At 39.3% G+C, this 27,291-nt stretch overlaps 1 protein-coding gene across 2 annotated transcripts in view; it reads right to left on the minus strand.

Annotated features, from left to right (window-relative positions):
- Nucleotides 1-267: 267 nt before the first annotated feature.
- The window catches only part of KLF3 (KLF transcription factor 3), a 32,943-nt gene continuing 5,919 nt past the window's right edge, over nucleotides 268-27,291 (minus strand). For both annotated transcript variants that reach the window (XM_077815749.1, XM_077815750.1), the window contains 5 exons: nucleotides 19,336-19,426; nucleotides 11,297-11,792; nucleotides 10,541-10,691; nucleotides 6,728-6,888; nucleotides 268-4,858 (listed from right to left, as the gene is read on the minus strand). In XM_077815749.1, the coding sequence (XP_077671875.1) occupies nucleotides 4,677-4,858; nucleotides 6,728-6,888; nucleotides 10,541-10,691; nucleotides 11,297-11,792; nucleotides 19,336-19,392 (1,047 nt within the window). In that variant the 5' untranslated portion in view covers nucleotides 19,393-19,426 and the 3' untranslated portion in view covers nucleotides 268-4,676. The remainder of the gene's footprint in view (nucleotides 4,859-6,727; nucleotides 6,889-10,540; nucleotides 10,692-11,296; nucleotides 11,793-19,335; nucleotides 19,427-27,291) is intronic.

The following is a 27,291-nucleotide window of genomic DNA, read 5'->3' on the forward strand; positions in this document are numbered from 1 at the left end:
GACTCTCTATATGATTCATAGATCAGCATACTCTTTAATAGATATAAAAGTATTTTGCATTAAAATATGTGTGGTGCTTTAGATATTCCAGCAATCTGACTTCTGAATCCTAAAAAACCCTTCAGAAATGGGAAATTGAGCTTCTGGATTTTTTTGTTTTGCATTTTAACAAGTGCTGATTTTACATATTTTGAAAGATTCTTTTCTGAACTTCCTGGTTCATATGTAAGTATACTCTGTTGTATGGTATATAACTACATGATCACATTTAATATTCTGATGGTTTTATTAACAAGTATAATACATATTGTATACTGTATATAGTATGAGGACTGTACAGTACAAATTTATGTTCACAGTTTGACATGACAAAATGTCATTACTGAATTCCCATTGGACTACCAAAGTAGAAACAGTGAAAGTACATTAAACATTCACATCTTTAGTAAGAAAGATTACCAAAATGTTTCAGTATTTGCAAGTTATAGTAATGCATGCTAGAAACCTTTAATTACCCAGTCTTATTAGCTTATAAAATATATTACATTTTATTAAAAAAATTTCTGTATAGTTTATACAAGTATTAAAGTAAATGTAATATCCCTGCTACATTTGCAGGTAATGTTTTAAGAAATGCTAAGCAGAAAGATTATTTTGACCCTCTAACATTTAAAGTACATAAATAGCAGAAAAGTGCTAATATCTGTAAGACAATGAACATTTTTGTAACCCTCTTAATACATGTAAAATGTTTTTTGTTTTGTTTAAGAAACGATTTGCATTCATTTACAGTTTGCTAACCTTGACAGAGACAAAACACAGACAACATATTCAGACGCTTGTGGCGTTAGATCACTACAGAACTACAGTGTATATTTAAATAAAACCATATTACTGTCATACCTGTTTAACTCCGAAGGATTGTCTCGGAAATATGTAATCCATTTTAATGTTGAATGGTACATACAGGTACAATATCAGTATAATGGTATTCCAAGTTACATACTATACAGTGCAATACTGCTAGTGCACAGGTTTTTCTTTTAAATACACAAAGCAAATCCTGCAGCAGAGTTGTGTGTGTGTCTTTAGACCCAGTCCTGCTTCCATTCAGGTCAACAAGAGGAGGAGTGAGCTCTCTAGACTGGAGCTGATACTTGTTTAGTATTTCCTTAGTTATATTTTTTTTTTGGGATGCACTCCCCAAACTAAAGTTAGAGTTAATGCCCCATTTAAAATGCAGATTCACATTTTAAACTAAAAAGATAAAATTTACTTTGTAATCACTTTTCTGACTTCCCAGAAGATATGACGCCACATATATAAAGTGAAAAATCCTATAACAAAACATTTACATGAAACTATCTTTTTTAGTTACCAGTAATTAAGATTCTATTTAATGTTTAAATTTAAACCTGCTGTCAATGTCCTATATCATAAAGCATATGGCCAAGGGCATTTTATAATTATATTGCATCTTAACAGTATTTCTCCCTACAACTCATTATAAATATCTTTAACAGAGGCAAACAGGTTAACAGCTGATTTAATAGCCTGCATGTCAGGGATTTAATGCTCTGCTGGAGTAACTTCATTAACTTCAGTGGAGTTATGCCAGAAGACCACGCAGCCCCAGATTATAGTGAGCAAAAGATGCAAACACTTAAAACTGTTTTATGGAAGACCAAAAAAAAAAAAAATAAAAATTAGCAGCACAGGAAATTTAGTCACAAAAAATACCAAATTTGATGCGAATAAATTAGTTAGAAATAGAAATGGAATTAGAATGTCTGACACTGCCTTTCTTTATAGGATCCTATCTGCTTGTTTCCAGGTTTTAATTGAGTTGTTTTCATCCACAGCATGCCAAACACCTATCCTCCTGTGATATGTTTAAAAGTTCAAATTCAGGAATTGAGCCTGTGGCAGCTCATTGTGTGAAGCCCCTATTAAAGTCAATAGAGTTCTTCAGGTATGGAACAGCTAGCTGTAAATAACTAGAGCTTAATTTTGATATCAATTTTGATTCTGTGATGTTACAGGCACTTGGAAAAAAAAATTGGTCTAGTCTACGCTAGTTCTCTTTCCAGGAAGTTTTTTTCGTACGTGACAGAGCCACGTATCAACAGAAGGCTGAGAGAATTTACCTGGTAATTACATTTCTATCCAGTTACACAACTATAAATCTGGCATAGCTTCAATTCCAGGATTCCATAGATTCCAGGAAAGTTACTCCAGACTTACAGTGGTGCAGGAGAGCAGAATGTGGCTCAGATCCCTTACACCAGCATTCACACAAAACTTCCAAGTGCTGGGAGATATGGTATGAAAATTCTCATTCCTCACTGTATGTTTTGACTGTGTAACACCACAGCACTGCAAAAGGGTAAGAGATTCCTTAGATCAGAGGCTCTCAACCTCTTTCTTTCTGAGGCCCCACCAAGATGCTATAAAAACTCCACAGCCCACCTGTGGCAGAACAACTAGTTTTCTGCATATAAAAGCCAGGGCCTGCATTAGGGGGTAGCAAGCAGGGCAATTGCCTGGGACCTTTGGCTTCAGCCCTGGGTGGTGGGTCTCAAGGCCTCTGCCTTCAGCCCCATGTGGTGGGGCTTCAGCTTTCTGACTTGGGCCCCAGCGAGTCTAATGCCCTGCTTGGTGGAACCCCTGAAACCTGCTCACGGCCCCCCAGGGGGCCCCAGGCCCCTGGTTGAGAACTGCTGCCTTAGATAAATGGATGTCCAGTTCCATACTTTAGTATACGTTAATTTTAGAGCCGGGGAAATATTTCATATTTTACGTCAGAAGCACCCTTTGCACTTTTCTGTACAATAAGTGAAAATATCCCTAATTACTCTGACACTCAGCATTAAAGTTCAGATAGCTGTAAGGGATCATTTTATTCTTTACCCTCCCAAACATCTATACATTGGCCTATATTTATACTATTGGAGACAAGCACCTTCCTGCCAGTTTTGCTGACAGAGGGGAGCAGCTGTCGATGTCGGGTAAATGTGAACCACACTGCCAAGAGAGTAAACTGGCACAACTCTTGGATCTGCAGGATTTTCCAGGTGTCCACAGTGTTTAGGGTCATGAACACTTCCTGCGCCACCGGGTCTCAAATTCTTTCGCATAGAGGGCAGCATGCAGATATTTTCTTTTCCAGTGGGTTTTTCCATGAAGTGAAAATTTGACTGACATTCTCATATTGCAGGAACTATGCCTGATTTGCATAATGAACTGAACAAAAAACTTTGTGGTGCATAACAGTCTAGACAAATACATCTTGTTTCCATGCAGTGCCACAAAAGCAGCCAACTAATAAATGCAGGAACCTCCCTTTTAATGCAGTTAACACCTCCAAAGTTCTGGAACATATTTAGCACCAAACTTTAGGTTATTTATTTTATTTTGTTAACTGAAACTGGGAGTTGAACCTTTCTGACTCAATTTGTTAATACAACAAGCACATCCATGGGATCTCTTGGTCCACCTAGCATCAAGAAACCAACAGAGCCACAAATCAAATCACAGAGTCATTAAATGGCTTATCAAGCCTACTCTCGTCATTTGAGACATTTACACAACTCAATTTCTCACAGGAAGTGCTTCCTATTGGATGCCATTTAGCTTTTTGCCATCAAAAAAATCTTGTGAACTAAAATTTAAATACTGTAGTGTATCAAATTGGCACTCACTTCCACCAATGGTACAGTTTGGAGCATTCTGATATAACAATTGCTGCTTTTGAGGTACGATGAAGTTTTTAAAAGAACAGGAAACACAGGGGAGTGATTATCAAGGGATACATCTTTACCCCTGAAATGAGGTATGGTAGGTCTCTATGAATGTCATTTCATGTCATGTCATAGGAGTACCGTGTGTGTTCCATCTATACGGCTGCACACAAAACAGAGATAGTGTCACACAGGAATCACACACTTAAGGAATCTACCAAAGCATCATGCAATAAACACAAGCTCACGTACTGCAGTATAATACAAAAGATAGGTGACGTTGGTTTAGAGGCACAATCATGTGTACACATCAATTTCTGCTGATGATTCTTCAAATAATATTATTAATTTAGCCCAAATCAGTTATCACTTAATTTTTCATGATGTAAAGAGAGTACTTTGCTTAGGTTAGCTATTACAGTGTCATTCACTGTCTTGGCAGAGGGGATTTCTACAGTGAGAAGTGTCTTTCTAAAAGTGTTGCTTTAAACACGTTGCTGTAACCAGCAATGTTGGAAAGTCCATTCATTGCACTGTTGAGCATAAAAGGAGAGCGTATCCTTTGCAGGGCTCATAAATAAAGTCTCTGGCAAGGACTGGATATTCAATAACATTTACTAGTTGATCAATATATGCTGGCTATATTATATGGCAAAACCAACAAAGTTGCTAGTTTACAAATTCCCTTATTCACAAAGGAATACATAACATATACTGTCTGCAGGAAGGGTTTGCTTAGCATCCCTCGGAAAAAAAAAATGTTCACATTCTTTAGGTCTGACCCGTGGCAAGGACATAGCAGGGTTAGATAACATCTATTACTGACCATATGGAAGCTTTTAATTGTGTAAGATCAGAGATTCAGACCAGCTGAATTCAAATTAAAATGCACATGTAAAAAAGAAAGTGTGATGGGAGTTGAGGGACAAGAGACATTCAGACTAGCATATGGCGTTTCCTGTGGAGAGCAAGATGGTCCGAGCGTGAGAAACTACGGTCACAGTCCGGGCACTGGAAGGGTTTGATTCCGGTATGTTTACGGAAATGTCGTGTTAGTTCATCAGAACGAGCAAACTTCCACGTGCATCCCTCCCAGGTGCACTTGTATGGCTTTTCACCTGGGAAAGGGAACAGAAAATGAGGGATTTAAAGTGGGGAAAAAAGGGTGGGGCTTCTCCAGGGTGTTTCTGAATGTTAACACACAAACATGTGAACTGCTTTATACCATATGATTCATCCTCTCTCTCCCAGCTAATTCTCTTCTACTCACCCAAACTGACCTATCTAGCTAGCATAGTTTGTGAAGTTCTTGGTTTGCTTATGAATTTCTAAATGTGCATGAAGGGTTGTGTGTTACATCTTGTTTGTATTGCTCTGTCAACACATCCCTCCCTTTCTTACCCCTACATGTTTGTACAGCATCTAACACTACAGGGTCCCAATTTGGTTGCAGTCGCTATGAGTTACTGTAATGTAAATAATGATGTTGTCATAAGAGGTATAGTCAAAGGTGGATCCGCTTAACTAATTTCCTTTCTATGAGCCTGATTCTCATTTCCACTAAGCTCCATTACATTGCTAGGGAGTAAATGGCCATAGTGTAACTAGGAATCAGGCCTTGTATCTTCTCTGAACAGGTCTTACTGTCACAAACTTCCAGCGTATGTCCAAACAATGTGTCAAGGCATGCCTGGAACATGGTGATTGAGAATAGGTATGGGGACATCTTTATTTGAAAGGAGCTCTTAGAAAAGAGCATTCAGAAGGAACCTGACCAGTATTTAAGAGTGGCTGGATGCAATGCCGAAACCTTAACAGACACTTTACATTTGGCACCCAGTTCAGGCCTGTGTAAATGAGTGCTACTCCTATGGAATTCTCAAAGCCAAATGTAGCAGTGATGTAAGCTGTGAGGTAGTGCAGTGATTGGCATTTGGTGGGTGTGCAAATGAGTACCTTGCATGCCATGTGGGCAGAAGTGGGTATAGCAGAAAGAAAAGAAAAAAGCAACTGATATGAGCATATAAGAGATACTAGGAGGAGCTTACTTTGACTTACAACCTCCTGCTAGCTGCTTTTCCTGCTCCATCCCCCTTCTACTCCATTGCCTGTAAGGGCATATTTAAGCTTGGAGTGAGGGGGGTTATTCCCAGCTCCAGGAGATATACACTAGCTCTGACTGACCTAGAGTGCTAAGAACAGATTGTTGCCGGAGCAGCACAGCAGGCAGGAGGTACCCAACTGAGTAGAGTACGTACCCAACTGAGACCACAGGCAGGCACGCAGGGTGGCTACACTGCTCATGTCATTGTGGCTACACTCTGTTTGCAGTGTGCTAGTTCAATCAGAGCTAGTGTGAATATTTCTCCTTGAGCTTTCACACCCCTAGCTCCAATTGTAGACATACCCCATGTTACACACACTTTAACATAAGAACGGCCATGCCGGGTCAGACCAAAGGTCCAGCTAGCCCAGTATCCTGTCTTCCGACAGTGGCCAATGCCAGGTGCCCCAGAGGGAATGAACAGATAATCATCAAGTGATCCATTCCCTGTCGCTCATTTTGCAAACCCAAATGAATGTCAAACCTGTCTAGCCTGCCTGACTTCACCATTTATACCTGACATGTAACCTACCATTACCACTGAATTTTAATCTTGGGTTTCCATAGCCAACCCGGACTAAAGGGAAGATTTTACCACTACACAATGGGACTTCCTGGGACATGTGACTAGGACTCAGTGAGCTGGCAGAAGGAGATACGGTTAGATTGCTTTACCCCTTCTTTCTTTAAAATGTTGTCTTGGTGGTCTGTACATTAAACAGAACTCAGATAAATTTATGTTAGCCCATATATTTCCTTTAGTTTGAAAAAGCCTGAAGCACCTGTTAGATATCTAGAGCTGGAACTTCTGCAGAAACCAGAAGTCTGGCCTGGACTGATCCAGACCAATATGGATGAAAGGAAAGTGTACCAAGACTCATACCTGTATGCGTTCTTCTGTGAGCTTTTAGGTGGGAGCTTTTAGTATAGACCTTATTGCAACCTTCATAATCACATCTGTGTATTCTGCGTTTCCTTTGTGTGTCTGGAGATTCCACAGGTAAAGGTCTCTTTCCTGGCTGAACTATAACTGAAGGGTGATTCCTATGAAAGTGAAGATATAGGTTATGACTGATGAAAAGTATTTGACAAAGTAAACCTCATTCAGTGATCCACAATAAAGCCCCTTTATTCACTACCACTCTGTCTCTTGGCAGTGTGAACTACATTACATGTATGTAAAAGAATTTAAGACGACTTAGCAAATTTCATAGATTTTAGCAATAATATTTTGATTCTTTCCTCTTTTGAGTTTATTCACTTTGTGGCATGAGCAAACCCAAAGATATTCTTCTCAGCATGCTTGGATTTTAATTTATTTTTACTTATAAAGAAATGAAAGTCAGACTCTTGTTTCTCAGGCAAGTATGCTCAGGATTTCCAAACTCTCTCACTGAGTTTCCAGTTAACTTTCATTGCTTTTGTTTACATTTTTTATTCTTCCTTAGAAGACAGCTAATTTGTTTTTAATTTAAAACAGCTTTTCCATATTATTAAAGACATCATATCTTTAGTCTTAAAGCAGAACTCAGAGTTTTTATTGTTCCAGCCACTCCTTTAGAGAGTAATTAAGAATTTCCTGTTTGGTGCTGGCAGAAGGGTGCGGCCTCCCTTTACGACTGACGTCAATTCCTAAAAGTAGAGTTTAGACTGCATGTCACACCCACAGGATGTCTGAAATTGGCACTCCACCTTCATAAACATGATTTTCTTGCCTTTAACCCCACAGGTACTATTCAGGTAAGACATATACATATTTTTATATATACACACACACAATTATGTGTATATTGAATAAACACACCTTTCTAAGGATATTATCAGCTGCATATATAAAATCACTGGGACAGTCATGAACCTGCCTTCTATGCCAATGTTAGAGGAAGGAAAAGAGCAAAATATATATTTTTAAACAGATAGGCCTTTTAAATCACACAGCTTCACCGGACGCATTTTTCAACTGATTAATGAATACATATTACAGAGTCTTATATATTTTCTAGCTTTTAAGTGAAACTTAATATGCCACTTTCCACAGCTCACATTGGCCAGGAACAGCAAACCGCAGCCACTGGAAGCTGGGGGCGGCCGTGCCTGCGGACAGTCAGCGTAAACAAACTGTCTCGCGGCCCGCCAGCAGATTACCCTGATGGGCCACATGCGGCCCGCAGGTTGCTCACCACAGCTATGAGTCCTGAGTCACTTGGTGACTTCTTTGTGAGCCTAAGGTGCCATGAGTAACTCAAAAAAGCATATCTAGCGATGGAAAGATTTGTTGTTCAACATCATATTAATTGTAGTTAAAATATTATGATGGGCTCACCAGATAATGCTGTTATACAGTCCTACATGTTCCTAGAATGTGAGCAAGATTTTAATCTTAGAAGAAATGTTCTATTATTGTTAGTTTTGTTATGCAGTAGTCCTTTGACAGATGTTGTGGCAGACAGAAGAGAGTAAATTCTCTGCTTTATTCTCTGTATTTGGAGGCAATTCTTGAGACACCAGCTTCTTGAGAAGTAGGCATTGGTGTGCAAGCTGACATTGGTGGAAGAGGAGGTTGCCTGCATGCAGTTTGTGATGGCCTTTGTTCCAGACTGGTATAGGTGTGTAAATAAAGCAAGTTACACTTAGAGTACACGCAGACTCTCTCTTTCTTATTTCTCTTCCATTGGGAAGCCAACCTGCAATACTACAAAATTCTGCAAGTGATTTCCAGAGTGGGACACTGGTTTAAGAAATGAGACAATGGTATCAGAAGAAGGGCCAACATTATTAAATAACTGCTGAAATAAAAGATCATCTGTAATTCCATAAGGTCTTGTCTCTGCTTACACAAGCATATCTGAATTCATTTGAGCCTTGCGCATGTGGGTGTTTTTCTCAAACAGCTAACAATGTCTTCCAAAAATCATGTTATCACAGTTTATTTAAGCACGGCCTTGTCCCCACACCCACAGCCCACGTGATGAGGGTAGCATGAGTCAAACTTTGATTTCACACAAACAAGAAAACACAAAATTAAGGCTTCATATTACGTTTCATCCATGTCTGTGTATGGCAATAGTCTGAGAACAATACATGAACTTTGATTTAAAGGGAGAACTCGGATATTTCTTTAATTCCTACACAACAGATATTGACTTTGGGTTAAGATAGCTAGATTGTACAACCCACCAATGCTCATTGTAAGACGTCAATGGCTTTTATATATTTTACATACAGCCCCCCTCCCCTTTCAATATTTAGATAGCAAATTCAAGCACTCAAGAGTTAGAAAATGCCAGATTTATGGTTGCTTGTGCCAACTTCATTCAGTCCCCTTATATGTACATCCCATGCACTGAAAAGGCAAGGGTCCTGTAGAAAAATAGCATGTTATTATATAAATATAATAATGCACGTTCAGAAGCGGACCAAATTAAGGTTGCATGCGAAACTCAAAATCTGACTCTAACTTTCAAGTGCTTGATCTTGCGACTAAAATAATGTTAGTTTAGTGCAATATTTTGTATATGATGTCCTAGGGTTTTTTGAAAGGACAAAGTTAAAAACTATTATGTACAAATGGCCTCCCTATCATGCATCAACAGTAGGATCTGAACCATGAGCCTTCAGCACTACAGCTCAGATTGCAGCCATTACAGGACTAACAACACTACATGGCAGTAGGAGAAGGCTGACATGCCAGAGTGGAGGAAGGGCTGCTGGTGCCCTATCCTGGGTCCAGGGGGTGATCCAGGGGAGTCCAGCCCAGCTCATTCTCTCTGCTGCACCCTAGGCTACTAGATCCAGGGGTTTATTGCTTGGCTTTCTCTCCCTGCACCCCTGGGAGGTAGGGGACTCCTGTCCCATATGATGCTTCTGGTAGGGATGAGACTTTGGGGCCATGTGCCAGGCTGTCGAGGATGGAGGGATTATTGGGGGAAGCCCAGCCCAGCTCTCCCCAACTACTGCTATAACTGATCTGGCATTCCCAGGCATTCCCAGCATAGTGTCGTCTGCTTTGGCAGAAGCATGGGCCAGGCTCTCTAGAACGTTCAGTGATTGTGGCGGCTGCCAGAATTTCCCTGAGGAAATGGTGATTTTTAACACTACAACTGAGGTAGATCTGAATTGAGTTACATGGGACAAAAACGGTATTTCTGTAGCCTGAGGAGTTTCTCCCTGGAAATATCAAAGGCCTGCTACCACCAGGACGTGTTGCTGCTTCTCTAAGAAAAGGTCACAAAAATTCACCCCATCCCCAATGTAACATTTTTCCAGGTTACCACAATTTAATAGCTGTTTAAATATGGGCCTGATTCTGCGAGACTATTACAGGAAGAACTACTATTGACTGTACTGGAAGCTCCTTTTGTAGTGGTTTGCAGGACTGGGCCCTATATCACTTTAGGAACACATTATACAATTATAGAAGATCTATGCAGTTCACATGTACATAGCATGCATACTAACCATTACACTGCTGAAAACAAAGTTGAGGCTGAAGGGAAGAGGAGGAAAAAACTAAGCACAAACTCCAATTCATTTACAGTCTGCAACCCTTATTTATGATATTTTACTACATGCTTCAAAGCACAGTAGCTTTCCCCTCAAAGAACTTTTGTTGCCCCCGTATATGGAACCCAATGTATAGCAGGCAGTATGCTTCATTGTTCAACTGAAGATAGATACTTTAGGACTAATTACTTACTCTTGCAACATTACTTGCTGAGGAGACAAGGAGGTCATCATTGGAGGAGACATTTGTTCAGGATAGAACTCGGTTCTTGGTGGTTCGATTCCTGGTTCTACTTTGATCGTTTTCTTTAATGTGGGCTTCTCATAAGATTCAATTACAGGCACTAGAGGAAAAAAAAATCAAATATATATATATAAAAGAATCAAATATATAAAGAGTTATAAAGAGTTATGTGAGTTATTGATATCAATAGATTTATATGGGTATCAATAGAGCAGAATTTGATCGAGTAAAACTAGGGGAAAATATTCACACAGTAAAGTCTGGGTATTGTATGTTTTAGAAGAAAACAAAAGAATATTTGTCTCTCTTTTTCATTTCCCTTCAAAATATTCTGACTTACCCTAAAAAACTCAGGGATACACAGTTATTTTTCCAGATCTGACTAGCAAAAAAGGAGTAGTGGCACTAATTGTTTTGCTGGCCAGGGAAGAAAATGTGTCATGCCCCTTTTCCACAGCAACAGAGCAAAACAAAAAAACCAAACCACACCAAAGCAAACTAAAAAAAACAAAACTCCTCCTCCCCTTATAGCCAGCTGAATGGAGTGGAGGAACACCTCCTCTCCTCCCCAAAACAAAAACAACCCCAAACCATTGAATGGCACAGCAGTACAGCAAGCCCCTGGAAGTTGGTGCCCAGGGCAACTTGCTGCATAAAAGAGCACTGGTCCCGCATAAAAGAGAAACGTAGCACAACAGCACCCACCTGGCATGCTACTTGGATTTTCCAACTCTTCTGCAAGAACAGTGGACACCATTATAGGTTGATGGAGATGTGGAGCATACATAAAAGGAACAGGCTGGACCACAAGTGGCTGTATAACTGGAAGTATTCCAGGGCTCCTAAGTCCAGGGCGTGAAAGAGCAGCCATTACTGGAGGGATTGTTAATGGCATGGAAAAAGGCTGAACTCCTGGGGGAGGTGGTGGGGTGAATTTTTTCATAGGCGGGCTGGGAGAGGACAAAGTTAATCCAGGTGAGGCTCTTCTATGTACAGTCTGAAATTTCAGAGGAGAAGGAGAACTTCCAGCTGAACATGGTGAGCTTCGTTTATTCACTGTAAGGTCAACTGGCTCCATTTGGATTCCATTAGCTAGTCCTTCTGGGGTTGGATAGAATTTATTGTGCAACATATTTGGGGTAGGATAAATGACACTGTATTTGTTTGGCTTCATTTGGTCCATGTAATTGGACTGGTATGACTGTGAGAGGGAAAAAAAAAAAAGAAGATGAGAATTGATACAGAAGCCATAACAGGGGAAAAAATAAAAATCTAGTGCTAAGTTACTAATGACTGATCAAGTGAAGGAAAACAAAAAAGATGCAGACATGACATTTTCATGTACTCCTTTCTCTGAGAGAATGTACAAGATTTCTCACAGGGGAAATTATTTAATTCCTGATTCACTAATCATTTGGAAGCAATACACAATACATGATGAAACAGAGAAAATAACCAGACAACTCAAGACGTATTCAAAGTGCTTTACAAACATTTATTAAGCTTCATGTCCATCCTTCATGGTCGGCACATTAGGTACTATCCCCATTTAGAGATGGATAAACTCAGGCACTATGGAGACTAAGCAAGACAGTGGTGAAGCTGGAAATAGAACCCAGGCATCCTAAATCCCCCGACTGTTCTAATAACTGGAAAACACTGTGCCTCAATCTTCATTAAAGCAGAAATCTAAACACAAACCCCCCCTCCCAAACCAAAACGTATGCAACTGAGCTCTGCAAACAGTATCACAGACAGTAAATATGAAAAAGCAAATTGGGAAGGGAGTACATTCTAAACCATTTTTTCAGTGTTTTTTCTTGGAAGGGGGTTGGGGAGAATGCAGCTAACTTAGCTGTTTTAAACTTGGAAAACAGCTATCCGGAAGGGGGGGCCAAGTCTGATTATCTGAGGTGCTGAGTCAGAATTTCCTGTAAGTCAAGGAGAGCAAGTTGATGATGCTTATGCCCATTCAAGATTAGGCCCATAACTGACCCTTTCATACCTAAGCAATAACATTTTCCAGTAAAACACTGAGAATCACCATAGCATTGCATAATATGTATCACCACTGAGATACTCTACTGAACAGTTTCTCGTATTAAAAGTGTTTAAAACAATGTTATTTTTAATGAAGATAACTAGTTATATGAACTGATGAGATGTGCCAAAATATGAACTATACAAAGTGTAGACTATCCATTCTACTAATTTTTGATATCAGCAGTTTTATTAACTGAATTTCCACTTGTGGTTCTTGGATAAGTCAATCCTTTCTCTGTAGCTATGCTGTTTCCTGACAGGAATAAAACACAGTTTAGATTTTTGGAAGCACATTGGACCAGAAAGGGTGTGTGGGGTAAATTTTTAAAAATGGTAAGGATAGAGATAATTTATGAGCATAAAGCTAATGGACTCTAGTATACAATCACTCCCACAGTATTTTTAAATGCATTTTGTTAGGGCTAAAAATTCTAGCTAGGTCTTGCCTTGCTCTTACATCTGTATTCTCCTCCTCCTCCCAGGTATATTTTAACTGTTATTCATTTGAAGCTTAGCCAAAAACATTACTGTAAAATGTTTTGGAGTTATTGCCTTTGTTTTGATTATTGCAAGAAACAATTCTATGACACTTTAGAAAATGGGAAGTTCTTCTGCAGCACTCCTAAGATTGTAGGTAGATACAGCAACAAAGCTGAGTAGCTTATTCTGTACTCTATGCATACACATAACTAGCATTAACTTTTTTAAAAAAGTTACATACACATAGGGAAATTAGAAGAGAACTGCCACCTATGTGGTTGATAATAACATTTTTCATTTCTAGAACTTACTTAAAATTATATAATGGATTAAATGTAAGAATCTTTGTAGCAATTATATTCAATTGATCTTAAAGGATTATTTTTCATATAAAATAGAACTTATGCTTATACCTATAGTAAATTAATAATTTAGCTAACATATTAGTATCTGTTTTTGATAATAAAGTTCACAGAAATTAATGTTTTAAATCTTAACTATTTTAGCATGTGTGCATCTCAGAGCAAGATATATACAGAACTCACAGAGCACTGTTAGATAAGGAAATAATTATATTTATTAGAATTCTGAGTGATCAAGGCCACAGACTACTGATGGAGTTTAATATTTAACAGTATTTAGCATCTGCTGAATCTGATTAAGGCGTGGATGTAGATAGAAATTCAAACACTTAATACGTAAGCTGTATTAAGTGCTTGTGTTAAAACTTATGTTATTGGCCTACAGTACAAAGTCCACTTGACTTCACTATGCTGTAGAAACATTTAGTGGTACAGCTAGACATCAGTGGAACCCTGGAAGAATTATCACATCATCACTATGTGTACATTAATTTTTTGAACTGCGTTCCAACATCAGTGAACAATAGTAGAATTCCTAGAATATTTTTCATTCAAGTAAAGTAATCTTATATTCAGCCAATATAAGGTCTTGAACCTACAGACATTTGTGTATGTGACTGCCTTCATACACAAGAGTAGGCCCATTGTGTCACAGTCTGCAAAAGTTTCTGCAGAACTGGGGCCTAACAAGTCTTTCTGTTTTTAAAACCATGCTGTATTGAGACGGCCTAGGAGGATTGTAACAGAGTACTGGAAAGGCAAAATGAAGAAAGACTATCCAATTAAAATCTTAGTTTAGAGGAGAGAATTTTTTCAGTAAAGTAGGAATCTGCAGAAGAATGAAACACCTTTGGGCTATAACCTAGTTCATTAAAACATTTTTCTTTCTTTCAAGACTCCAGGTCAAATGAAACACATTGGAAAAATGCCAATCTATTAAAACAGTAGTGCAGAAAAATACTGCAATGATTCTGAGCTGTTTGGGGAACTTCTTAGTATTAGTTTGGAAAAGTTAGAGCTTAAATTCAAAGTAATAAAGACTTCAAAAATTATGATGATGACAATTATATTTTTAAAACACTTGATTTGTTGGGGATTCAAACCTGCTCTTGAATTGCTTTGAATGAAAGGTTTTCATTGTTGTAACTAAACTGGCACAGATTTGACTTAAGTCAGCTATTCTTTTGTGCCAGACTGGAGAGGTTGTCTCATTTTTTAAGCTTTCCTTCACTCTGAGATTTTACTTGCCATGTTCCTATTTGAACTGCAGAAAACGTTAGTGATAAAAAAAAGTAGGAGACAATGTTTTTCCTTACAGAATTTTTTCCTACTTAGTTTTGTAATCTCACAAAATAAAAGAAGAAATGCTAGGTATAGAAAACCTTAGAAGTCAATGCAGGTATAAAGAAAACAGAAAAAAGTTTAACAAACTTCTCAGTTCAGATTATACATATAAAAATCATCCAAAACGTAGTCAACCATTTTCTACATTATATTAAGCACATAAAAAACTGAAACAAAAGGGCAGGCTATGACATTACAGATCAATGTAAAGTAAGAGTATTCTGGCAATCAAACAGACTCAAATAGCATATCTGAGCAGTAAAGAAGAATCTCTTACTACAAGAACTCCCAACAGTAATCAAGAGAAGTGGTCTGTGATCTTGCTCCCCACTAGGAGTGACTACCTGGCCTTCCAGAACCTCCAGTCACAGCAGCCAGTGTCCCTGAAGCCTGCAGTTTCAGGGGGTGAAGAAAGGTCTCCCATAAGAGATCTTTTCCTACTGGTAGATCCCGTTCTTCTACGTAGGAACTCAGTTAACAGTGATGGTTTGTGTGAAAGATGTACCTAAAGATGGCTCCAAATCAGCAAACAACTTAATAACGTGGTGAGCCTTCCACTGAAGCCAATAGCACTACTCACATGCTCAGAGTTAAGCATGGGGTTAAGATCTGTACTGCAGTGAGGGTTGTTAAAGAATCCCACCATTGTCCTGTGACTGCAGAGGTGGTAATGGGCCACTATACCCTGATTGGTCCCTTACACTATCTGCTAACTATTTATGCTAAAAAATGCGTTCCACCTTGCATTTAGCTGTGATACTGGGAGTACCTTTCTTAGACCTGAAGAAGAGCTCTGTGTGGCTGAAATCCTGTCTCTCTCACCAACAGAAGTTGGTCCAACAAAATATATTACCTCACCCACCTTGTCTCTCTAATGTCCTTGGACTGACACGGCTACAACAATACTGCATACCCATCAAACACACACCTCTTAACTTTACAGTGACAATATAAAAATGTTTTCTGTTTTGTAATGCTAAAAATAGAGGATCTCCTGCCAATATACAAGGAACATTTTACAAGTAAGAGAATAACGCAAAATACCTCAGAATATAATTAACTCCAATTTAGAGTCAATTGTAGATTGCTGAAATACTACAGGATACTATATCACCACAGAAGATTAAATATTAATTGCTACATTTCATAAAAAAAGTTTGTGGTGAAACAACTCGACTACTTGACAGGCTTAGTTGTCCAGTTGAAGTCACATGAGAAGGGTGACCAGGATTTAACCTGAAATACTATATAATTTCCCCCAAAACATTTTTATTATTCATGCTTACAAGATGAGATTTATTTACAAGTGCACTAATTACAAAATACCTCAAGGTATCATGCAGCTAGGGCACTTTATCTTAAAAAGTTGCAAACCAAATAGTTTTGGAGACTGCTTTGGGACACAAAGGTTGTTCACTTCAATTCCAGAAGAAAGTAGGCACCGCAGAAAAAAAAGCAACTTGGCAAGTAAATTGTCACTGTCTTTGCCCAAGCATTTAACAAATGCTTGTAACAAATATTCACTTTATTTTAGGTGGAACTGAGATAACACTGTAACTAGATCTATTATATACCATCATTTAAATGTTTTCTTCATATAATAAAATGTTCACAATAATTCAATGCCTCTGAGCGTATGGGCCAATAGTAGGATGACAAAATACTTTGGGTGCGTGCTTTAACCATCTGAGAGGTGTAGCTAATTCTTTAAACCACATACCTTGAAACAAGCTTTGGTGTTAAAACTTTGTAATTTGTTTCCTTCCCCCACCCCAAACTTGTCATAATGTCATAAGCTAGCGGTGTTTTTGACATAATTTTGCATATACAATACATGGTGCATTCTGACATATTTTAATCTGGTTTTGCTATTAAAATAACTAATGATTTTTAATAGTTTCATTTTGTTTGATTTCTTACAATGCTATCAAAGCAGCAGATACAACACATATAAGGCCTGATTTTAAAGGCTCTGAGCACTATTGGCTCCCAGTGAAATTAATGGAATGCTCATCTCCTCTGAGAATATGGACAATAGCTCTTCCGCTACCAATCCCATGGGAGATGGTTAAGAAAGATAGCTTGCTTAGGCCTGGTCTACACTTAAAAATTAGATCAACCTAGCTACAGGGCTAGGCCCTGAGTGCAGTAGTTAAACTTGACCTAACCCCTGTTGTAGATATAGCTAGGTCAATGAAAGAATTCTTCCATCAATCTAGCTACTGTCTCTTGGAGAGGTGGATGAACTACATAGATGGAAAACCCTCTTCTGTTGATGTAGGAAGCACCTATGCTACAGCAACACAGCTGGAGGATAGACAGTCCCTTAGCCACTATGCTACTTTTCTTGCCATGCTCTCTTCACATTGAGATCCCCACACTCTTTAAAGGGGGCTACAAGCCAGCTGTCTGTTAAGGCCATGTCTACACTTCAGCATAGTTATGGAACTGTAGCTATGCTGCTGTAATCCTGCAGTGTAGATGCAGACTACAGAGATGGAAAGGGTTTTTCCATCACTGAGCAATCGTTGCATTATTCCATCAACCTAGCTATGTCGACTCTGGAGGCTAGGTTAGCATAGTGATGGTACTCAGGGATATGGATTTTTAACATCCCCAAGCACTGCAGCTATGTTGACCTATATTTTAAGTGTAGGCCAGGCCTAAGTAGTTCCTGATGGCCTAGCTCCATGGGAGCTGCACTACCAGGGACAGCTGGGAAGACCAGGCTCTCAAGGGTTTGGGGGACTAAATTGCCAGTTTGCCCATAGAGGTAGACTCAAAAATTTCTACTCTCCTGAGGAGGAACTGAGGAATCTCTGAGAGGGGAACTTCACTGAATTTTCATTCCTCCTTTGTACCTTCTTATGAGAGAACCTACAATCAGGCCCAACATTATTTCCTTTTCCTAGCTACACTCATTTAATGCAGTAAGTAAAAGGACAACATGCATATTTAATAAAATAGCTCTGTGATGGGTGGCCAGAATGGTGGCAGAAAGTAATCTGCAGGACAGTTTGAAGTCCCAGCACAGGGAAAGTACAATTTATCTTCAAATGGCACATGGAAGAGCAACATCCCACTCTTGGGCTGGATTACTTAACTAAAGAAACACTCAAAGGGTATGTCTACACTAGAAATGTATGTGGACCTATTAGATTGACTTACAGCCACTGTGGTGGTGCATGTCCACACCACCCTCATTGGGTCAGTGGTACACGCCCTCACCAGGAGTGCTTCCACCAACCTAAGAAAGGCAGTTTGGGGAGCTGAGAACCCAGTCTCCCCTCTTCCCCCACCACCATCCCCACACCGGGAGCCAGGCAGCCATGTCAATTTCAGGCTCACGCCACCAGGGCTCCTCCCCCTGGCTCCCAGCCAGGAGTGGGGTCCATTCTCCACCCCAACCCAGAAGCGGGTGGCAGATGGGCTCTATCTGCCTGGCAGGAACGCAGTGTCTACATAGACACTGCGTTGCCCTAATGACACCAACATAAGCCTTACATCTCTTGTGGAGGTGAAGTTATTATGTTGGTGTAGTAGGGTACTTGCATCGGCGGGAGGAAGGCTGTAGTGTTGACATGGACATAATCAGGGCAACATAAGCTTCCTTGACCTAACTGTGTAGTGTAGACCAGCCCATAGTACTTGTCCGTTGACTAACTCCCTATTCCTCGCTGTTCGAACAGGCATTTCCCTGCCTCTGCTCAGAAGACTGCAATGTAAACAACACAGCAAAAAAGTAAATTGTGTTTCTAAAATTCAAGTAGTTTAAATAATCTAAAGGTATTTTAGGAACCAACATAAATAAATGTATTTAAAATTGGATTTAAATTGATAGTGTCCCTTTTACATTTTTTAATTGGTAAAGGCTGCAAACTTTTCGCTGAAAGCTGCTTTTCAAAGGCTTTCTACCAAATATTACAAACAACAATATCCATGACAACTTTGTTTCTAGGGCCTCAAACTGACCCTTAAGTCTTGTATAACCACTGTTGGCAGGAACAGCAACAGCCAAAACAGAGATGATCTAATTTTATAAGCTTCTCATTACCAGCTTTCACATAAAATACACAGTCCAAATTTTTCCCTTTGCAACTATTTTCCAAGTACACGGAAGCAGAGGCCTATGGCACCAGACTCACCCAAAACAGCCTAGCCGAACCTTAGTTCCTTGCCTAGGGCCCAGATGTCCCTGCAAGGTGTTTATTCTTTTCCCCTCCCTCCCTCTGCATAGCTCTCATGATAAGTCTCAAATATCACCATGAAAAGTAAACATGGCATTGGCATCCTGACCAATGTAAGCAACACTAATGGCACTGTCTCCAGAAAGAGAAAATAATGCTACTAATGTGCAAATTTAGCTATTGCTGTTACTCAGGTATTCCATTTCACAGCAGTTCTCCGAGGAGGCCATGGCTCTGAGAAGTTCACAGGAGTTTTGCTACTGATTTCATTGGCAGCAGAAGCAATCCCTACATGGCAATCAGGGTGATAACATGTTTGAAGACTTACCACTGAAATAGGTTCCATGGCTTCTTGCTTGATAGGGACTGGGTCAAACATTAGCATCTTTTCAGTGAAATCTTCTGATGTCTGTGTAGTCCTGCGTTACAGGGAGGGGAAAAAAACCCACCAAGTTAAGTTGTAGGAATGGCTAGAATCAAGTCTCTGAAATTTTTTTTGAACTCATTAGTCCATAAGATTAGATGTATTTGATTTAGTTCTTCCAAATCTAGAGATAAGCTTTATGTTTTCAAATATTCTATTACAATAAAACTGTTTTGTGGTAGCATATAAAAGTTACTTTGTAATTTCAGTAAAACCCTGTGATCAGAATATATTTAGACATAGTCCAGTGGATGATCGATCAAAAAGTATCAAACAGGGGTTGGGCTGAGGACTACGGCTGGGGGTGCAGGACTACGGCTGGGGTTGCAGGCTCTGGGGTGGGGCTAGAGATGAGGGGGCTCGAGGATGGGGCAAGGGGGTTCAGGTGTTGAGGGTGGTGTGGGCTCTGGGAGGGGACTCTAGGCTGGAGCAGGGGGTTGGGGTGCAGGGGGGGTATGGGGTCCCAGTGATGCTTACCACAGCTCCCGGGAAGCAGCCACCGGGTCCCTACAGCCCCTAGTCACATGGGTGGCCAGGGAGGCTCTGTGCACTGCGCTTACACCCACAGAGACTTCCCCAGCAGCTCCCATTAGTCGCGGTTCCCAGCCAATTGGAGCTGCGGAGCCGCCCCACGGGGCAGGGGCAGTGCGTGAAACCTCCATGGCCACCCATGCGTCTAAGGGCTGCAGGAACCTGGTGACCACTTCTGGGAGCCACGCCGAGCTAGGGCAGACAGGGAGCCTACCTTAGCCATGGGCCCCTGTTGCACTGCCAACTGGACTTTTAACAGCCCGGTCGGCAGTGCCAACTGGAGCCGCCAGAGTCCCTTTTCAGCTGGGCGTTCCAGTCAAAAACCGGACACCTGGCAAACCTAGATTAATTTTTTGTTTAGCCGAAGAGACAGTGAACACAAACGGATCTGAATCGGATTCAGGAAGGATGGCAGCCCAATACTTGCTAGTCTCCAGTCAGTAAGCCTGATGACAATATTGGTAACACTCTGGTGCTTTGACACCTACTTCCACACAAGGAAGAAATTAAAAACAAAGCTAATTTGGAGAGGTACAATAGACAGACTCCCAATCAGACATCACAACTGATAATTCAACTATTTCACCAAAAGGAACTATGACAACTCAACCACTATTTTGAAACAACTGTACATTTCCAAGAGTTTCCTTATTAAAAACAAGATTTCAGAATTTAGATTGTGTTCTGTGTATCCCAGATTGCTTTAAAAAGGGAGCCATCTACTTTGTTAGCTTGTTCAAGCCTATTTTCAAGTCTCATTTATAGTAACTTAACTATCGCAGGTAATAACCATATTTACACATTTACCAAGGATGACAATTGTGGAGGAAGGATGGGAAGATTTCAGGGAGGACCAGGAGCCTTTGGAGAGGGACAGAGAAATACTAGAGAGGATACACGGTAAAGCCAAATATTTTAGACACGTGAAGGAAGTTAATACTCAAAGATATTAAAAAGTTCCAGTTGACAAGTTTTTATAAAAAACATTTAATATCATTTTTGAGAATGCACATATCCTATATGAGAAGGCAGAGCCACTTCCAGAGTACAGCCTGGAGGACTGACAGAGTATTCCAGTTAACAAGGAGAGTATGGGATACAATTGGTCTGGGATGGTGAAGTTGTATGTCCTGTACAGTATATGCAGTTTTCAGAGTAGCAGCCGTGTTAGTCTGTATCCGCAAAAAGAACAGGAGTACTTGTGGCACCTTAGAAACTAACAAATTTATTTGAGCATAAGCTTTAGTGAGCTACAGCTCACTTCATCGGATACATGCAGTGGAAAATACAGTGGGGCGATTTTATATACACAGAGAACATGAAACAATGGGTGTTACCATACACACTGTAACAAGAGTGATCAAGTAAGCTGAGCTATTACCAGCAGGAGAGAAACAAACAAATAAACAAAAAAACAACCCTTTTGTAGTGATAATAGTATATGCAGTGTTGTAGCTGTATTGGTCCCACAATAAAAAAAAAAGAGAAGCAAGGTGGGTGAGGTAATATCTTTTATTGGACCAACTTCTGTTGGTGAGAGAGACAAGCTTTCAAGCTCTTCAAGAGCTCTGTGTAAGCTCAAAAGTGTCTCTCTCACCAACAGAAGGTGGTCCAATAAAAGATATTACCTCACTCACCTTGTCTCTGCACCGTATATATAAAGACTGATGTTAAGTACTAAATAAATTCAACTGCATCCAGTAGGTGGCACTAGAAATCTGTAACAAATAAAATGTTACTCTCCTCCATCAAGACAATTCCACTGGGTATAAGCTTGCTAATATATTAAAAGGTTTAATTGTGTCTGGAATTTTTTTCTTATGAATCAAACAGTTTAAATGGGACACAAGAATATATATGCCCCAAATTAGACCAATTCCAACAGTTCTACATTAATGAGCAATCATGCAATAGTCAGCGTGTATGCATTGGAGAAAACAATCTGAGATACGTGAGAGAAAGAAAGAGAATGAATTGTTTCAAGCCTACCAGGGATTTATTTTATACATCAAGGGCAAAGCTTAGCCATTTATGGAAAATACTACAACAGTATACTTTCTAAGTACTTGAAATGAACAAAGCTTGATTTCTAAAGAACAAACTAAAGCATCACTGAATATAAACATGAATATAATCATCCTGATAAATGGGAAGGGCCTGATTAAACCAAGTTGAGAAAAAGAGAAACAGATACAGTAGTTCAAAGAAACTGCCAATTGTGTCTAAATTAGAAGTAATAGCTTTGAAAGATAGGAAATTTTATAATTTGGATGTGTCTATGTACATTTGTCAATAATGCCTGTGAGAAAGTTGAAAAAACAATTATGCAATGTTTCCTGCAACTTCAGGGAATTACTTAAATTAGATATTTTTCTGATTTTAAGCATTTCATATAATTTTCTGACAATTTACATTTTTCTAGTCACTTTCATGTGAAGAAACATTGTCTATACATGACTTCCCAAAGACACAGATATATGCATTTAACAATACATGAATGGATAAAGGATATCCCACAATGCAAAAACAACCGAAGCCTACACTGCATCCCAGTCTTTATATGTAAGAGAATTAGTAAATATTGACTTTCAGGTTTCCATTTTTTAATTTAAATGTGTTTTGATGAAGTGACACCATCAATTTGTAATCTAGTCACTTGAACGGGAAAAAAAGTTTAGTAGTCTCAGATAAATACACCTTTCCTTGCCCCCCAACCTGTTCCTTCTGCCATTTTTTGTAGTTTTGAAAATCACATTTTTCTATTTTTAAGGTTTGTTTTATTCTCTACTGCTGCTATATGAGAGACCCACACAGAAAATCACAGGAAGTGACTAAGACCCATATCCTGTAAACACTTAGCATATGCCTAAATTTACATATGTAAAAGTTACATACATGTATTTGCAGAATTAGGGGCTAACTGACTGTACAAAGGTTACAATGAAAGTGACAATAGAAAGTGTCTTGCAGAGAGTAAAAGTGAAAAATTCTTTGTCTTTCATAGTCATCTAAAGTAGTAGTTAAAATTTTTACTTTTATTGCTGTATCATAGTATGTAAGTTGAGTGTCCCTTTAATGTGTTATACTGTTCTTTTACTGTACTATTTCTACCTAAATAGTAAGAGAGGCTGATTTTGGACAGAGGGCACATGATCTTTTGGTCCTGCAAGGCTGCGTTATATGTCTGTATTTTCAGCTGGTGTAATATGGTGTAGCTCCACTGGAATCAGTTTACTCCAGCTGAAGGTCTGACACTTATGAAATTGTCATTCTGGGATAAACTCTAAGGGTGAAAATAAACGCATGGAACAATGGTCTTTGTATTTAAAAGAACAATGCTTGAATGGAAGAAAGACACACTGGTTACGAAGCCTGAATTTATTTCAAGTAAACAAAAAAATTGGATTTTGTTATTTATGATAATATTTTATAGTAAAGTTTTTGTAGTATACTTGTAAAAATCATACATATGTAGGTATATGAGATCTCACTATACTCCCCTGCTATTAAATGTTTGAGAAGCAGTGGGAGACTGCCTTATTTGTTTCAAACATAAGGTGTGAAGAATAGTAGGGATCTGCCTACACACTGATTTCATAACATACTTGTTTCACAGCCCACAGCTTGTTTAGTAAATAAGAATAATTTATAGAAAACTAAAGTATCCTCTCAAGTACCTGCAGCACCCTCCAGACAGCAAAGCAAGGAGAAAGCATAAAATTCACACAAACCATATTAAAAATAAATAAATAAATAAAAATCAGAAGAGTAGTCTTTATCTTTCTCAAATTAGATGAGCTATTTTGCATTGAAGTGCTTTTATGTGGGTAAAAGAATTTATGCTGTATGTAATCTGAAACTAAATAATTAACTGCAATGCAGTAGGCAAACATTCCACCCTCTCTCTCTCTCTTTGCTAACAAGCCACCCAGTTTTACTTTCCTGCCTCCTCCCATTCACTCCACCCTATGGATCTTTGCCAAGGCAGTCCAACTTGTCCAAACAGGACACGGCTTTTGATAAGATTCTGCTCACACCCTGTATTTCTAAAAGACAAGCCAAGCAATTCATTTTTGTATGTAAATAAGGACAGGTGCAAAGATAAAGTCCAAGCAAAGTCCCTCAACAATTTCACAGCTAAAGCCAAGCGAAAAGACAGCAGGTAAGAAAAAGACAACCCCCTGCCCTTTGCTAAAGGAAAACACTATGTTTAAATCCTATCCAATATTCAGTGCTCCATCTCTTCTGAAAGAAATTTTTATGATCAAAATAGTTAATTTTCTTGTCAACATCAGAGACTTCTCCGTTTTAACTTCTTGACATGTATGGTTTAATGCGAATAAGAGTACTTAACATGTGTTCCAGCAATAAGGATTTGTACAGTCTGTTTACTCTGGATGAGATTCGCCCATGGGCATAGCAGCCACAGCATTATACCACTTGAACACAAGTGGAGGTGGAGGGCAGCCACAAAACACAGAGGGGCTCTGCATACCCACACATTGGTCCACAAGCACCATATAGCTTTCTGTGAGGGGAGGTGGTTTTGGGTTGGGGGCTGGTCTTAGCCACACAGATCCAGCAGTTACAAACCCCCAAGAGAGATGCACAAGGGCTTTGGCCCATGTTCTAGTTAAATATCTGGAATAGTGGTGATCAATGATCTGATCCGCACAATGACTAGGGGTGGTGAGAACAGATTCCGCCCCTCCCATCCTCTGCACAGTACCCCGCACAAAGCTTGTTTTTTCAGTTTTTGTGTCAGGGGGCAACAGTAGATGCCATCCTATTGCTGTGTGAGGATCAATAATTGTTTAGAAACTGCTAAGTATTATTGGTATAATTACAAAGTAACTTAATGATTGCCACGAAATCAACACTGCATTAGTGCCCACCACTGCAGCTTTTGCAGTAATGTATCTACAAGGCAACTTGAATCAAGTGCCCACGGTTTTGCAGTCATGGCTCTTTAGAACCAATTCTCATGATCTGAAACTACCTCTTCTTTCACGAATCTCACGCTAAACTTCCCCTCCAATATTAAGGAGAAGTGATAATATTGAAAGAACTATACTGATGATATCCAAAGGCCAGGGAAGCTTTCTGAGACCGAACGAGAAATAATCTTCAATGGAGCCTTAAAAGATAGCAGAAACTGGTTCTCCTCTGTTGAACTTACAGGATTTCTTGGAAGGGGTAAAGGAAATCCCCTCCACAGCTGGCACCAAGATTTCTTTGTACTCATAGTAGTAGTAGTTGCTCCTCAAGGCCTTGGATCAGCAAAATACACAAGAACGTACTCGGACATCCATGGGAAGTAAGCATGTGCTTTAAATGCTTTCCCTCATCAAGCTCCAAAATAGCACCAGCCACAGAAAATCTCAAATTTAGATTAGCCAGTAGATTCAGTCAGAGAGAATAAGAGTGAGAAGAGTGAAAATCCAGGGTGTGTCTGCACTACAGAGGCTATACTGGCGTAGCTACATGTCCATAGCTATGCCTGTGTAAACCCGTAGCATAGATACAGCCTACACGGATGGAAGGGGTTTTTCAGCCAGTGTGGGAACATCATCCCCACCCCCAACGATGGTGGCTACATCAATGGAAGCATTCTTCCAGCAACACAGCTGTGTCTACAGTGGGGTTTAAGTCAGCATACCTATGTCGGTCATGGGTGTGGTTTTTTCACATCCCTGACTTATGTAGCTATGTCGACCAAACTTTTAAGTGGCGACTGAGATCCAGAGACAGCACTGCTGGGGAAAGGATTAAAGGAGTTTGGCCCACAAAGAGCCATGCTGGGGAAAGTTATAAGGAATTGGCTGTGCAACAAGAGAATTTCTGCTAATGGGTAGCCTTTTTTTAAAAAAAAATAAAAAACCCAGTGGATTTCTAATGGGAATTGGAATAACTCCTGAAACATGCTAGTACAGTACTGAGATACAGAAAATGCACAACACAACCTTCCCATTATTAGAAATCACTTTGTTTGATCTAGAACTACTTTAACATATTAATTTGTCAGAAGCTATGTAGCTAGGGTGACCAGACAGCAAGTGTGAAAAATCGGGACAGGAGGTGGAGGGTAATAGGAGCCGATTTAAGAAAAAGACCCAAAAATCAGGACTGTCCCTATAAAATTGGGACATCTGGTCACTCCACATGTAGCAGACTAGTCCGTATTTCACTGAAATATACAGCTATGCTGTTATGCACACTCCACAGCACTATGGGTGAAAAACGCATTTTCCCCATATTAAAAAAAAAATCTTAGAAAACAGTTTCTAAGGGTATTCATAAAAGGTATTTGTTTTTTGAGTTTGAAGTTTCCACTGAGGAAAACAAACTTTGCATCCATACAACCTTATGCAATTCCTATTTTATATCTATTGGCCCTAAAGAAGAAAGATACAGAAAAGATCTTTAGCCACCTCCTTAGACAATACTGCATACAATACTCTCCCTTATCAGGGCAGACTGCTGTCTGGTTTCCTGTCTCAAGCTACTGCTTACAAGGAGAAATAGTTTAGTAAAGAGAACAGATCAGGCCTCTGAAAACAAGTGAAGTATGCAGAATGGTATGACAATCTTTCCCTTCCAAACTGAACCTTTTTTAAAAAATAAAAATAAAAAGTTAATTTTAAAGAGAATTTGAAAGGAAGACTAAAAGTAGCCTTTGTTCTATTCGGGAAGACTGGATGGGAAAGAGAGAGACAGAAAGAGCGTGACAGACCTCAAAGCTAATTTTACATGCATAGAAATCAGGACCTGAAAATCAGGCTGAGTGTCTAAAAAAAAAATAAAGTCAACATCAGGATACAAAATATCATCCTCTAATATTAAGGTACAAGTCTGCTCTGTTACTTTCTCAAACATATTCCAGACAGATTTTTACACCTTTGACCACATGGGGCAGAGCTAAAAATCTCTAACTATTAAGTGATGAAAAGTACATTAACAAATAATAGTTTATACTCTTAATTTCAATGAAGATTTGAAAATAGGAAAGAAATGTCCATGAGCGTGTGTGTGTGTGTATCTAGGGAAATGAAAAGAGAGAAAGTGGATGGTGGCAATGGAAGAATGATTAAATAAACTTGCAAAGAGAAAAGGAGTACTTGTGGCACCTTAGAGACTAACAAATTTATTTGAGCATAAGCTTTCGTGAGCTACAGCTCACTTCATCGGACGCATGTGTTAATCTCTAAGGTGCCACAAGTACTCCTTTTCTTTTTGCGAATACAGACTAACACAGCTGCTACTCTGAAACCTAAATAAACTTGGACTCTAAGTGCGGAGGTTTTGTCAGTCTTTCGTGTACCAAAGTTT

This window comes from Eretmochelys imbricata, chromosome 4 (genome assembly GCF_965152235.1).
Source record: "Eretmochelys imbricata isolate rEreImb1 chromosome 4, rEreImb1.hap1, whole genome shotgun sequence".
Classification (NCBI taxonomy): domain Eukaryota; kingdom Metazoa; phylum Chordata; order Testudines; family Cheloniidae; genus Eretmochelys; species Eretmochelys imbricata.